At 48.1% G+C, this 14,010-nt stretch overlaps 1 protein-coding gene across 2 annotated transcripts in view; it reads left to right on the top strand.

Annotated features, from left to right (window-relative positions):
• Positions 1 to 14,010, top strand: part of KSR2 (kinase suppressor of ras 2) — a 426,399-nt gene that overhangs the window by 310,611 nt on the left and 101,778 nt on the right. For both annotated transcript variants that reach the window (XM_043901784.1, XM_043901785.1), the window contains exons 6-7: positions 4,791 to 4,860; positions 8,081 to 8,164. In XM_043901784.1, the coding sequence (XP_043757719.1) occupies positions 4,791 to 4,860; positions 8,081 to 8,164 (154 nt within the window). The remainder of the gene's footprint in view (positions 1 to 4,790; positions 4,861 to 8,080; positions 8,165 to 14,010) is intronic.

The raw sequence follows: 14,010 nt of genomic DNA, 5'->3' as shown, positions 1-14,010 counted from the left end.
TTTGCTGAGTAACTGCATGAATGATACTTGGAATACACCATGGCATCACTTTCCAAGCCTCTGTGGCCCTTTGGTAAGTTTGAACCGGCTGCTTGCCATCTTCCGTTTACTCTTCTCAGAAGTAGGAGGCATGGACAGTTACAGGGTGGGTTGAACTCGGGAGAGCAGTCTGGAATGAAAGCATCCAGTTTGTTCCTGTCTGTGGTTTAAATCCCAGTTCAGTGACTTCTAAACTACAGACAGTTGCTTACTGCTTCTAAGCCTCACTATTCCCATCTGTGAAGTAGGGATGAAATTGGCTGTCATTTATTGACCCCCAGCTAAGTAATTAAAAAAAAAAAAACCTAGTCTTAGCCTTTACATGCTGTGTGACCTTGGACAAATGGCATCCCTTCTTGATTTCCTCATTGGTGAAGTGGCACCGATGGTAACAGCTGATACATCACGTGTGCTCATACATGCAGTGTGTGGATAAAATGAGATCACGTATGTGAAGGGCTTATTTGGCAATAGTGCTTGGTGCATGATAACACTCAACACAAAGCATATTTATTGTTTTTCTTATTTCTCATTTTTATTCTTATCTCTCTCCTCCTCTTCTTTTTCCTCCCTTTCTTTTGCTTTATCATCAGTCATTTAAAAAAATTTTTAAATCACTCCAACTGTTAATCTTTTTTTTTAAACAAATGTATCTATTTATTTATTTGGCCTCACTGTGCAGCATGTGGGATCTTAGTTCCCTGACCAGGAATCAAACCCATGCCCTCTGCAGTGGAAACGTGGAGTCTTAACCTTTGGGCCTCCAGAGAAGTCTCTCATCACCCATCTTCACATGTTGTCTCTGTGGTAAATGTTTTCAAGCGTGTTCCCCATGCCTGACTCCTCCATTAGCCTGAGTTCAAATTCACCAGGTCAGAGCCCAAGTTTTTAATTTTAAAGCTCTACCTACTGTGATGATTTTATTGATATTGGTTCCTTTTATCATGGGTCCTGTTTGTCTGGCTACCAAGGTGTCAAAGACCAAGCCTCCTGGTTTCTCCCCTTCTCTACAGAGGCACTTCTGAGAGGGCATCAACAGTGGGACCTAAAGGAGAGAAAAGGAGCCCTCCTTCCCTCCAACCCTCTCATTTTCTGTACCCCATGAATGAAAATATCTGGGAAGAAGTGTCTGTTTTCCTGGTATCTTGCCTCTGGAACGGAAGGCAACAAGGATGGTCACAATTCTGCCCCCGTGTCTGCCTGACTTGTTATCAGAAAATGAGAGTAGAAAAGAAGCTTTTGTTCAGCTATGGAGACATCTTAATAGGCACTTTGATTGTTAAACAGAAGTTTCTGTATCAGTTTAATTGCTCTAAATGCTGTTTGCCTTCTCTGTTATGATAAGGCCTGAATTTTCGTAGATTTTCCTCTTAAACAGTTTTCCTTTGCTTTAAGGCTTGCATTGGCAAGTTTAATGAAATCCAAATGAAGAAAGTAAAGAGAAGATCTCAGAGTTCAGATCTGCACACCCACGGATGAAGCCGTGTGGAGGTTATTATTGCTTGAGACTAATGATGTCGCAGCCACTGAATGTAATTGACGGAATTCACCCCTTCAACCAGATATTGAGAAATGAAACCAAACTACTAAACTTAATTACATCTGCTTTTCTGAGAAGGTGCTGTAATTGAGAATAACAGAATAACTAGGATACGAATCCAGTGGTGAGATGTGCTTATAATAAAAGAGGATTTGTTCTCTGCTGAGTTGAGCTTCCCAAGTACCATCTCAAGATGTTGGGGGGAGGGACGGGGGTGGGGAGACGGTCAGAGAAGTGAAAAACATCTTGATGAGGGTATCTTAACCTTGGCACCATTGCCATTTGGGTCTGGTTAGTTCTTTGATGCAGGGGTCTGTCTTGTGTATTATAGGATGTTGAGCAGCGTCCCTGGTCTCTACCTAGTTAGATGCCAGTACCCCAACACCACTACCACCTCTTCCACCCCGGTTATTTGGCCATATCTCCAAACAATGCCAAATGTTCCCTCGGGGCAAAACCTCCCTGACTGGGGCTTTTGGAAGGCTCATAAACCCTTGCAGAGTTACTCCTTGAGGATCTACCAGGGCCCGGCTGTGTGACCTTTAGCAAGCCACTGCAGCTCTCTGAGCTCCTGTCTCTTCCTTTGTGCTGTGGGAATCATGAGAACACCGACTGCACAGAGGCGTAGCTTCTGGGTATAAGCTGCACAGAATAGTGCCTACCACATATGGAGTACTCAGTATATTCACTCTTTCTGTGACACTAATCTCAGATTCAGCAAACATGTATTACATGCTTACTTTGTCCAAGATGCTGTGCTATGAGACAGTGATGCAAAGATGAAGATGTGGTCCTTGTCCTTGTAGGAGTGGCAGAAATATGCAGACCTGTTGGTACAGCCTCGTTCTCCACCCATGGCAGACATGGAGAAGGAAATGGCAACACACTCCAGTATTCTTGCCTGGGGAATCAATCCCACGGACTGTATATAGCCACCAGGCTACACAGTCCACGGGGTCGCAAAGAGTCGGACACAACTTAGTGACTAAACAATGACAAAATGGCAGACATTGCTAATCAACCCCAATGCTCTTTCCTCTTGAGCCTCAGAATCCTTCTGAATATACCTTTCTAGACAGCCGCTACTAACATCCCATGAGATGAAACCCCTTTGGTGCTGCTACTGATAATTTTGTGGATTCCCCACGAGGAGGCTGTGTATCTGAGCTAGTGTACTGGCTTCCACTCCAGCATGGTCATTCTGCCTCCACCCATTCCTGGCCTGGAGAAAGCATTGTAAGGAGTTAGCAGGTAGAATCCTTCCTCCGAAATCTGACTTCACTCCCCTGTTCTCTTTCCTTTAAAATTATTTTTCTTTCTTGTTTTTTGTTTGTTTCTCCCACAAGTCAAAACAAGTTATAAAATGGGCTTGGACTTGATGACATTTAGTTTTTAGTTAACCTGCAGGAGATTCCACTGGCTGTGATTCTGACTGATACATCATGCTGTCTCTCTTCTGGGTTTTCTCTGCCCTTTGGGACTTACAAAATCATTTGTTCTCCCAGAAATGGTCCCAGCTTTACAAGGGCAGAATTGGGGTTTTTGGAAACAGCTTTCAGATGGCTGTCGACAGTGTCATTAGACGGAAGGGAGGCGTGAATGGGTTGGGGTTAAATGCTCCCTGATCGGTTCAGACATGGCCAGCTCCCCGATGAACACTCCACTCCATAACAATTGCTGTGAAAAATGAGGCGTGCATTTGCGGCTCTGAGGACGGGGAACCGGCTCCATCCATCTGGCCTGAGAAATGAGAGCTGGCGTGTGGGTCAGCCACTTCCTTCTTCTCTCCCCTAACTGGTGGAGGCTTCACAGAAAGCACCAGTTCATTTCTGCTGTTGTTTCACACTTCCCTGGGGCCTGTGAGGTCTGCGAGGAGGGTGATGCAGGCAGCCAGGCAGTGGAGTGAAGGTGGGGGCTGGTGCTCAGAGGCTATGGAAGGGGTCTTGGAACTCAGTGGTGGAGTGGTGGTATGGGTCACTGGGAATGTAGCCTAAGGCATGAGAGAAAAGGCCTGATGGAAACAGGCACCCAGTCTAAAGTCCATGTGATTTATTGTGTCTTCCTCATTCCCATTTATCCATCAGATTATCCCTCTGTCTAGCTGTCCATCCATCCATCCTTCCATCCACTCACCTACCAGTCCATCCTTCCATCCATCCATCCACTCACCCACCTACCTGTTCATCTGTCCATCCATGCATCCATGCATCCATGCATCCATCCATCCTTCCATCCACTCACCTACCAATTCATTCATCCACCTATGCATCTGTCCACATTGCAACTCATCTGTCCATCTTCCTACCTATCCAACCATTCATCCACCCAGCTATCCAAACATCCATCTGTCCATCCATCCACCTACCAGTCCATTTGCCCGACTTCCCATCTGCTGACTCACCTATCTGCCCACCTATCTACCAAACATTCATCTATCCGTCTATCAGCCCACCTACCAATCCATCTACCCATCCATCCACCCTCTCATCCATCCATTCATCCATCCATCACATATTCTAGCGTGAGTTTAAGTTGGTGCGTGGTTAGATATTCTAAATAGTTACTTATACAGAAAGTGATATTGGTTTTCCGTACAGAGTTTACTTTCAGAAGAAATGTGTTTAAACAAACAAGTCAACTTAATTAAGTTGTACAAGGGCATACAAAAACTAGGAGAGTGGTAGTTGTATGACCGGCACTTGGAATCTGTCGAGTCAGAGCCTTGCAAGCACAGGCACGTGTTCTAGGTCCCTTAAGCCTGGACTCACAGCTGGTGTGCCATCTACAAGGTGTGTGACCTCGAGCACATGACTTCCTGTCTCCAGGCCTCAGCTTCCTCATCTGTAAAGATGGGATGCTCACAGTCCCTAACTTTGTTTTGAGGATGTAACGAACTCAGGCATGTGAGTCACATGGCACATGCCTCACTCACAGTAAGTGCTTGCTGATGGGAGCCAGGCTCAGTTTTAATCTCCCTTGGCTGCTTTCTTTCCAGGTACTGACTGGAAGCCTCATTCCGGGGACCTTGCTTGAGTCAAGATAACAGATGCTAAACCAGTTTTCCACTTCGCTTTGGTTTAGCAAGTAATGGTGGCCAGTGCCCTTCCTGAGGCCAGCAAGCCTGCCTCTTCCTTCCAGGGCTTGGTGAGAGCCCACCCCCACTTCCAGTTCTCTGTGTAACGGGACCTTCTCGTGTCTTCTCTCCCTGCAGACACACTGTCAGTGCCGCGCTGGTCCCCACAGATCCCTCGCAGAGACCTCGGCAACTCCATCAAGCACAGGTAGGCTGGATTCCTGAGTGCACGGTGGGGCCCCTTCCCAGCAGGGTGACTGCTGGGGGCTCTGGCCCCAGGGTGGGGAAAGGCTCGGCAGAGTGTTCTGCCCCATTTCCTGCATCGTCCTGCTCCTCCCTTCTCTCCTCTGCCAGGTTGAACCTTGATGTGGCAGGGCAATGAAATGCCTGCTTCTTTTTCACCTGGCTCTTAACAAACTTAACACCTAGTGGTTAAAAGCCAGGGCTTTGGAGTCAGACTGACCTGTATTCCATTCCCAGCTAGTAAAGCTTTGCACCCTTGAAGAAGTTACTTCACCTCTCTGAGGCTCAATTTTCTCATCAGATAATTCTGCCTACTCATAGGGTGGTCATGAAGATTAAGTGAGATAATGTATTGAAGTGCTAAGTGAAGGCCCTGGTGTGTAATAACCACTGAGTGTTGAGACAAGTGCTTGTCCTAATTTTGAGTCTCTGCACCCAGAAGACAAGGTTGCAGGCTGAGATCAGAGATGCTTACATTCTGTCTGTCCAGAGCTCCAGCCCTGTTGGGTGCAGGGTTCAGTCTCTCCAGGAGCGCCCTTGCCCTTTTCAGGACGGAAATTTTTGTCTGCTAAGTCACCCGTTACGTGAAGTTAACTTTTCACTTTTTATCATGTTATCCTCACAATCTGTTCACAAACTCAGTGGGGTGAGTAGTACAAGTGTGGTCACATCCATTTGACAGATAGGGAGATGGAGGCCCTGAATGATTACATGATGAATCTACAAGCTGACCAACCTCAGCACTTTGTGTTCTTTTGACACCATGGCTGAGAGCTTTCTGTGCACTGAGGCCTCTGTGACCAGCAGAGTTCACTCATTCATGGTTTCTTTTCTCTAGTATTTTTAGAGAATATCTGAACCAGGGCTGCAACGCTGAGCACCACCTAAGGCTTTGAGTCTTGGGGAGCTCGCAGTCTAGTGGAGGGATAGACAGTTAACAGACCATGACAGTACGGAGGGGAGCGGGGCTATAAGAGGTGGGCAACACCAGGGGCGGACACCTAATGGTATCCTGGGGTGAGGCAGGAGCGGGCAAACTCTCTCAGAATGGCATCTCGTGAACAGTTTTTGAAAGAAATGTGTTGACAGGATAGTTGCTAAGACTCAAATGAGAAAACGGTGAAGGAAGCCTTGAGAAATACATGATGATAGACACATCAGTAGTCAGGCAGTGAGATGCAGAGAGAAAGACGTCAAAAACACGGGCCCTTTTTTGTTTTCTTACATTCTGCTCCCTGACTCAGCTCCACCCCCGGACTGGCCACATCCCTATCTCAGCTCCACCCCTGGACTGGCCACACCCCTAGCTCAGCTCCACCCCTGGACTGGCCACACCCCTAGCTCAGCTCCACCCCTGGACTGGCCACACCCCTAGCTCAGCTCCATCCCTGGACTGGCCACACCCCTAGCTCAGCTCCACCCCTGGACTGGCCACACCCCTATCTCAGTTCCACCCCTGGATTGGTCACACCCCTAGCTCAGCTCCACCCCTGGATTGGCCACACCCCTATCTCAGCTCCACCCCTGGAGTGGTCACACCCCTAGCTCAGCTTCACCCACTGACTTGGCTCCACCCCAGTTGGCCTCACCAGGGCTGAAGGAAGACACCAGACTCTAGCACCCTAACGTTAGACCTGGTGGTACCTCAGATTCAAATGCTGATGCCAAGAGGAGGAAAATCATTTGGTGATTTGGGGCATCAGGAACATCTTCTTAGAGGAGCTGGCACTTAGGATTCCCTGTTACTCTCCAGTCTCACCCTGTGTTTCTCCCCGGCTCCATGCCAGGACAGAGAGACCTGGACTCATCCCAGCCTTCGTGAAAAAATGAAATTAAAATCGCATACCATCCCCTGTCCTCAGAGTCACCTCAGTCACCTCTTGGGAAGAGGGATTGCTGATCCCAAGAATGAAAGAGGGCTGGAAAAGAAAGAATTCCCACCTGCCACTCATATTCTTGATCCCCACACTGCTGGCTAGTGGGTGGAACACGAGCCCATTTGCCATTCCCCAGAGCTGCCAAATCCTGCAAAATAGATCCTGCCAAACTTGCTGGCCCTACCGAGGGGGCAGAATGGGACTTAACCAACCTCCAGTCCAAAACTGGAAAGGGAGTTTTCTTGGCCACAAGAGTCTATGTTCAGAATATTGCTATTTGCTTATACATGGAGGTTTCGGGCTGCAGCTCATTCTGTTCGGAGAGTGACTGACCCAAATCAGGCAAGATGGTACAGCAGAGGGATGCAGGCTTGCCCTCAAAATTTTCAAGCACCAAAGTTACATAATCACTTCCAATTTTCATTTTGACACTGTGAGGCAGTGAAGATTAGATACAACTCCTGCTGGAGGTGACAAAAATTGAAAATGAAAATTAAGTCTGACCTGGCAACCTTCAGTACTTTTCTCGGACCCAGCCCTGCTGCTGCCTGGTATCTCTGGGTGAGGAAAGCAACCTGGCAACAGTAGGGAACCCCGGAAGTTAATGCACCTCTGTTCCCACTAGTTCTTAGCTGTATATCAGAAACCTCCAAACTGCCTTCTGTTTGCAGCAAGTGGTAGTGGCTAGGGAGGGAGGTAAGCTGATGGCCCGAAAAGGCTTTCCCTTTAGAGGCCTCTTCTCTGATACTAAAGTTTGGGGATCTCCACTTTTTTGGGGGGATTCCCTCTTGAAGCTCCCTAACCAAGGGATGTAAATAGCAGTGATGGGGAAGGCTCAACTCAGTGATAGGGAACAGACTCCCGGGAAAACCGCACCTTGCTTTGTGGTTCTCTGAGGATAGTCACAGCCCCATTCATCTGTCCCGGAACTGAAATTGGCACATAGTAGGCCTCCAGGCATGTTTGTTGAATGACTGAATGACTGTTTTGAATGTTTGGGCAATAATATAGTCACAACCCCATGTGGTGACTGCTTTCTGTCTACCAGGCCCTATGTAAAGCCCTTGACATGTGTGACCTTGTCTAATCCTCCAAACAACCTATGAGATCAATAGTGTTATTATGCCCACTTTCCAGATGAAAAGACCAAAGCTCCAGTGGTTTAAGCAGTTTGATTAAGTCACCTAGTTTGGAAGAAGTGGGGCTGGAATCAACGGCCCATTGCTTCTCGTTCCAGTGGTCATCCTTCTAGTGCTAGGTCAGTTACCATCACCTTGGCCTTGAACACTTTCTCTCTCTTCCTCACAGGTTTTCCACCAAGTACTGGATGTCACAGACGTGCACGGTCTGTGGGAAAGGAATGCTTTTTGGCCTCAAGTGTAAAAACTGCAAGTAAGTGGCTGTTCCTGGAAGTGCCTTTTCACAGTGCCTGATGTCAGGCCGGAGCCAGCCTGGACTCTGAAATGGCTTAGGGGGTTTTGTTCCTTGGCTCTCAGGAGAGCTGCTTGCTCTGTTTTTTGGAAATAGGCCCTAAAAGAACACCTGCACTTGGGGAAAGGCTCAGGAGAATGCTTGTGAGTAAGAACTGGAGCTGATGGTCTGTGCTGGAAACACCGAATGCCGTCTGCAGAGTACAGCGAGAACTTGCATTTCCACAGGCTCTGGAATCAGGGGTCGGCTAACTGTTTCTCTGGTCAACCAGGGAGTAAATATTTTAGGCTTTGCGGCCCACAGGGTCCCTCAGCTCTGCTGTGCTGTTCAAAAGCAGCCATTGACAATATATAAACAAATAAGCACGACAGATTTATCAATTCCAATAAAGCCCTTTGTACAAAGACAGGCCATGGCTGGTTTTGGCCTCTCAGCCATGGTTTGCCAATCCCTGAGTTCAATTTTGCAAACGGCTTTTGCCCTTTATATTTTTCTCCTCATGGCGTCTCTCCGGGTGGAAGTGGTTCTGATTCTTCCCATTTTACAGATGTGAAAGCTGAGTTAATGCTAGGATAAGCCTGAGGTCACATGGTTAAGAAGTGGCAGTCAAGACTTGAACCCTGCCCCCCAAACTCCTGTTCTTTCTGTGGCATCATGTTGGTCTCGAGTTCTGGCAAGAAGACTAGACCACACAAGCCCCACCTCTCCCAGTTTCCATGTACCCACCCCAGGTCGCGTCTGGCAACAGGATGCAGGAGGGACTGTGATGCTCAATGTAGGCCTTGGAGTCAGACTGAGATAGGTTTTTACATCCTGGTCCTACCACTGTTTAGCTCAGTGACTGTGGGTGAGTCGCCTCACGTTTCTGTTGTGAGGATTTTCATCTGCACCAAAGAAATGATCATCACACCTGCCTGATGTGGCGGTGAGTGTTGAATAAATCAACACCAAAGGACATAGCCCGGTGCCAGGCTTTGGGTTCTTCTGTCAAAGGTCACAAATGCCTTTCTGTTTGGTCTTCCTCTTCCCTCCTGTAAACTTGTACTAAATACCTGCTCTGGTCTATAAAATATTAACGTTCAGCTGTATCAAGTGACAAATGAGTATGCATCATAGGAGCCACTAAGTTGAAAAGTAGGACTCTTTCTTTCTCCTCCAGCCTCCCTCTCCCTTGTCCAGCCCAGGTTGGGAACTGATTCAAGTTGCATCAGGCCTCCCCACATCCCTGCCCCATGAAGGAGTTCCTACTCTCCCTGCAGCCTGGATGTCTCAGTGATAAGGCAAGGCTGAGCCCCCTTCCCTCCTGGAGTTGTGAGGAGGATTAATTAGTTCCAGCCTCTAAGGAACCTTAAACTCGTGGCACACGGGGATGGGGTGGGGGCAGTAGCTACCAGGTGCTAGTGTCTGGGGGCCCATGTCCCCACCTTGGTCTCAGGTGAGTCCCCAGGATGGCGGCCTCTGCTCTTTCTGACCCCGAGATGCACAAAGCCATGCCTTCGGGTCCAGGTGGAACTTCGGTCTGCTTTCCCCGGTACACTTCGGGGTCCGTCTCCTCTGTGTGTAGTCACACCACATTCTGAGGGGGAGACGGCAGCTTTCACATCCTCACACCTGCCGCGCAGAGGCTTTGAAGTCAGGTAACTAGGTGACAGGGACGCAGCCAGGAGTCCACGAGGCTGAACGCTTCCTGAGCCGTTTTAATTTTCAGCGCTAGAGGCAGACGTCTGAGGTAGCCTTCGCTCACGCTCTCTCTGTTCTAGAAGTAATGAGCAGAGGCTCAGACCCTGCGGAAGGCTGGGGGAGGGATGGGGACCTGAAAGAGAGAGGTGGGTGCCTGCCAGAAGCCGAGGCTCTAAAGCAGGCAGAGCTGAGCTGGAGTCCCACCTGCACCGCGAACGCCCTGTGTGCCCTTCGGAAGGGACTCTCACTGCGGGCTCAGTTTCCTCACCTGCAAAGTGGGCGTGATGTTAGCGCCCCTCCCACACCCCCCACACCCCCACCCCCACCACAGGGCTGTTGGAAGGAGCCTGTGAAAGGTCCTCACCCCAGATGGCAAATGTTTTATCAAACATTCCTCCCCACTCTTACCTGGTACAGAAATGCCTCCTGGAATTGTAAGAGGCAGGATTCAAGCCAAGCCCTGGTTGGAAGGAACCCTTGATCTAACCAATTTGTTCAGCCCTTAGGACTTACCTGGTGGCTCAGACAGTGAAGCGTCTGCCTACAATGCGGGAACCTGGGTTTAATCTCTGGGGTCGGGAAGATCTCCTGGAGAAGGAAATGGCAACCCACTCCAGTATTCTTGCCTGTAGACTCCCCATGGACAGAGGAGCCTGGTAGGCTACAGTCCATGGGGTCGCAGAGTCAGACACGACTGAGTGACTTCACTTCACTTTCTTTCACTTTAGAACAACCACCCAAAAGGTGAAAGCAGACTCTGTAGCAGCCACAGACCTTCAGGATGCCTCAGGAGCTTTGATGCTGTTACTTGCGTGATGTCAGCAGAGTTTAGTGCTCTCTCTGGTGTGTAATTGTTGTTGTTGCTCTTTGGTTGCTGAGTCGTGTCTGACTCTTCTGCGTCACCATGGACTGTAGCCCACCAGACTCCCCTGTCCATGGGATTTTCCAGGCAAGAATACTGGAGTGGGTTGCCATTAGGAGCTTGCATTACTGATATCATCTGCTGAAGTTTGATTTTACTTCTCCATCAGTGAAATTCTGCAGGTTTTTTTGCATTAATTAACAGTGAGGAGGATGGCTGGCTGTTTATATGGGATTTCAAAGACTGGCAAAATTTTAGTTGGAAAGATTTGGATAAAGGACAGAAAAGGAAAACAGAGCCCATTGTCAAAGAGGTTAGGGGAAGACACACCTATAGAGACGTGAACTTCAGTGAAGCTGAAGTGCGGGCATACAGTCAGTAACCAGTGAAATCCCAGAGGGCAACGCTGAGAATGGGGAGGGAGCTGGTTAGAAAAATGGGCAGAACTATTTGTTCATTTACTCTACCAATGTTTATTGAGCATGTACTGTGTGCCGGGAACTGTTCTAGTGTTAGTTGCTCAGTCGTGTCTGCCTCTTTGCAACCCCATGGACTATAGCTCGCTAGACTTCTCTGTCCATGGAATTCACCAGGCACGAGTACTGGAGTGGGTTGCCGTTTCCTTCTTTAGGGGCTCTTCCCCACTCAGGGATCAAACCTGTGTTTTCTGCACTGCAGGGCAGATTCTTAGCCGTCTGAGCGGATTTAAAAAATGGGCAGAACTGTTTGTTCATTTACTTGACTTCTGTTTATTAAGCATGTACTATGTGCCAGAAACTGTTCTAGGAACAGGGGAAACAACAGTCAATGAAACAGACAGAATCCCTGCCCTCACGGAGTTTACATGCTAGTGGGGGTGGAGACGGGGAGGCCAGACAGTAAATGAAGTAGTGAAATGGGTCATCTGTTCAGATGATGCTTAAGTGCTAAGGAGAAGAACAAAGCAGAGAAGGGAGGCAGGAAGGGCCAGGGAAGGGGCTGCAGTTTTAATTGGAGTGCTCAGGGAAGGTCTTAAACCTGACTGGGAACCTTGCAGGGGGAAAGTGGTGTGTGATGTGGGTCATTTCCTGTTACCCTAAAGCATTTCCAGAGGCTTGGGTTTAAATCTGTCCCGAAGGTAGTGATTCTCCACCCCCCACCCCCAACCCGATCCCTGCCTGTTTTAAAAAAGAAAACCCAGAACAGGGCTTACCTGGTGCCTCAGACAGTAAAGAATCCTGCCTACAATACAAGAGACCCAGGTTCGATCCCTGGGTAAGGATGATCCCTTGGAGAAGGGAATGGCAACCCATTCCAGTATTCTTGCCTGGAGAATTCCATGGACAGAGGAGCCTGGCAGGCTACAGTCCATGGGGTCACAAAGAGTTAGACTCGACTAAGCAACTAAAAAAATCTAGGACAATTCTGGTGGTGTTACTGCCAGAAACTCCCTGGCTTAGACATATGCTACTCCAAATGTGGTCCCTGGGCCTATAACCTGTAGCAGCAGCAGAACCTGGAAGCTGATCAGAAACTCACACTCTCAGGCCCCACCCCAGACCTGCTGCCCCCAAATCTGCATTTTAAGATTGTCCCAGTGACTCGTGCACATTAATTTTGAGAAGCTCTGCTCTCGTGAGCTCCAAATCCCCTTGCAGAGCTAATTTTATTTCTGTAGATTATAGATCTCAAACTGGAGTGTGTATCAGGATCTCCTGGAAAGTTGAATAGAACACAGCTCCCTGGACCTACCCCGGAGTCTCTAGTTCAGCAGGTCTGAGGTGGGTCCCCAGAATCACATCTCTGACAAGTTCTCAGGTGATGCTGATGCTGCCAGTGCCGGTCCTGGGACCACAGTCCGAGAACCATTGCTCTATATATGAAAGCACTGGTTTCCCAAGATCAAAGCTTATTTTAGCACATGAGTGTTTTTTTTAATGTTGGTCCGTCTCTGCTGATTGTTTTTCAGTCTCTTCTGCTGTGACATCCCTTGGCCTCCCTCTGTAGACATGAGTCTTGCTCGTCCTGGTCTCTCCAGTAAATTTGTCCAGTAAATATTTGTGTGCGGAGTGAGTCAAAAAAGATACACTATGATTAGGAACCCAGGTCAGATACACACACACCTCTCTTTGAATCCCGACTCACCACTAACTGTGTAAGCTCTTCTAAGCTTCAGTTTCTTTCTACATGCGTGCTAAGTCACTTCAGTCATGTTCAGCTCTTTGTGACCCCATGGACTGTAGCCTTCCAGGCTCCTCTGTCAATGGGATTTTCCAGGCCAGAATACTGGAGTGGGTTGCCATTTCCTTCTCCAGGGGATCTTCCCAACCCAGGGATCAAACCCAGGTCTCTTACATTTCCTGCACTGGAAGGTGTGTTCTTTACCACTAGCACCACCTGGGAAGCCCTCTTGCTATACAGAAAGAAAAAAAATGACATCTACTTTACTAAATTTTTTTTTAATTGACTAAATAAGGGAAAATGCTTAGCCTGGTACCTGGCCTATTATAAGAACTTAATAAATGAAAGTTAATACTGTTATTAAATTAATTTGGGAGTACCCCTCCACCCAGGAAGCCAGAGTACTTCTGAATGTCTAATCCCTTTCCCCCCTGCTTTGGTTTGGTGCCCGTTTCCTCCGGAATTATCATCAGCTGTCTTGTCAGCATTCTGAATAGAGAGATTAATGAACTAATAGGAAATTATGCTCAGAAAGCAATTTGCAGTTATCTAAAATGAGGCGTTTTCATCTAATAGGTTCACGAGCACAGAATGGAGTTGAGTTCTAAGTGGTCGGCTGTCAGTACAGACCATGTATTGTCTGATAACCATGGATTCAGCTGGCTGAAGTTTGCTTTTGTAGTAAGATGCTGATGGATTTCCTTGGCTCAGTCATGTCTTATCTGCACCCTTCCCCCTTCTCAGGGTCCTTCCAGAGAAGGACACTTCTGCGGGGCTGAGGTCAGGTTCCTCGGAAACCTGTCCACATCTTTTTTGGGTTTCTTTCAGGAAAACTGGCAGTGGTGATTTGAGTGGTTGTATTCTAGAAAATAAGAATTTGAACCAAGGTGACTCTGACCCGGACTCGGTGTATGGCCTAGAAATCTGCATTTTTAGTCAGCTTCCTAGATAATTCCTATTTGCACATAAGCATGAGTGTTCTGGGCTGAGGAAACAGCACGGACAAAGGCTTGGCTCGGGACTTAGTGTACGTCGCTCAGTCGTGTCCGACTCTTTGCGACCCAGTGGACTATAGCCCACCAGACTCCTCTGTCCTTGGGATTCT

Source organism: Cervus elaphus, chromosome 5 (genome assembly GCF_910594005.1).
Source record: "Cervus elaphus chromosome 5, mCerEla1.1, whole genome shotgun sequence".
NCBI lineage: Eukaryota > Metazoa > Chordata > Mammalia > Artiodactyla > Cervidae > Cervus > Cervus elaphus.
Note: the sequence above shows the minus strand (reverse complement) of the source record. Positions and strands in the feature narration are given on the sequence as shown.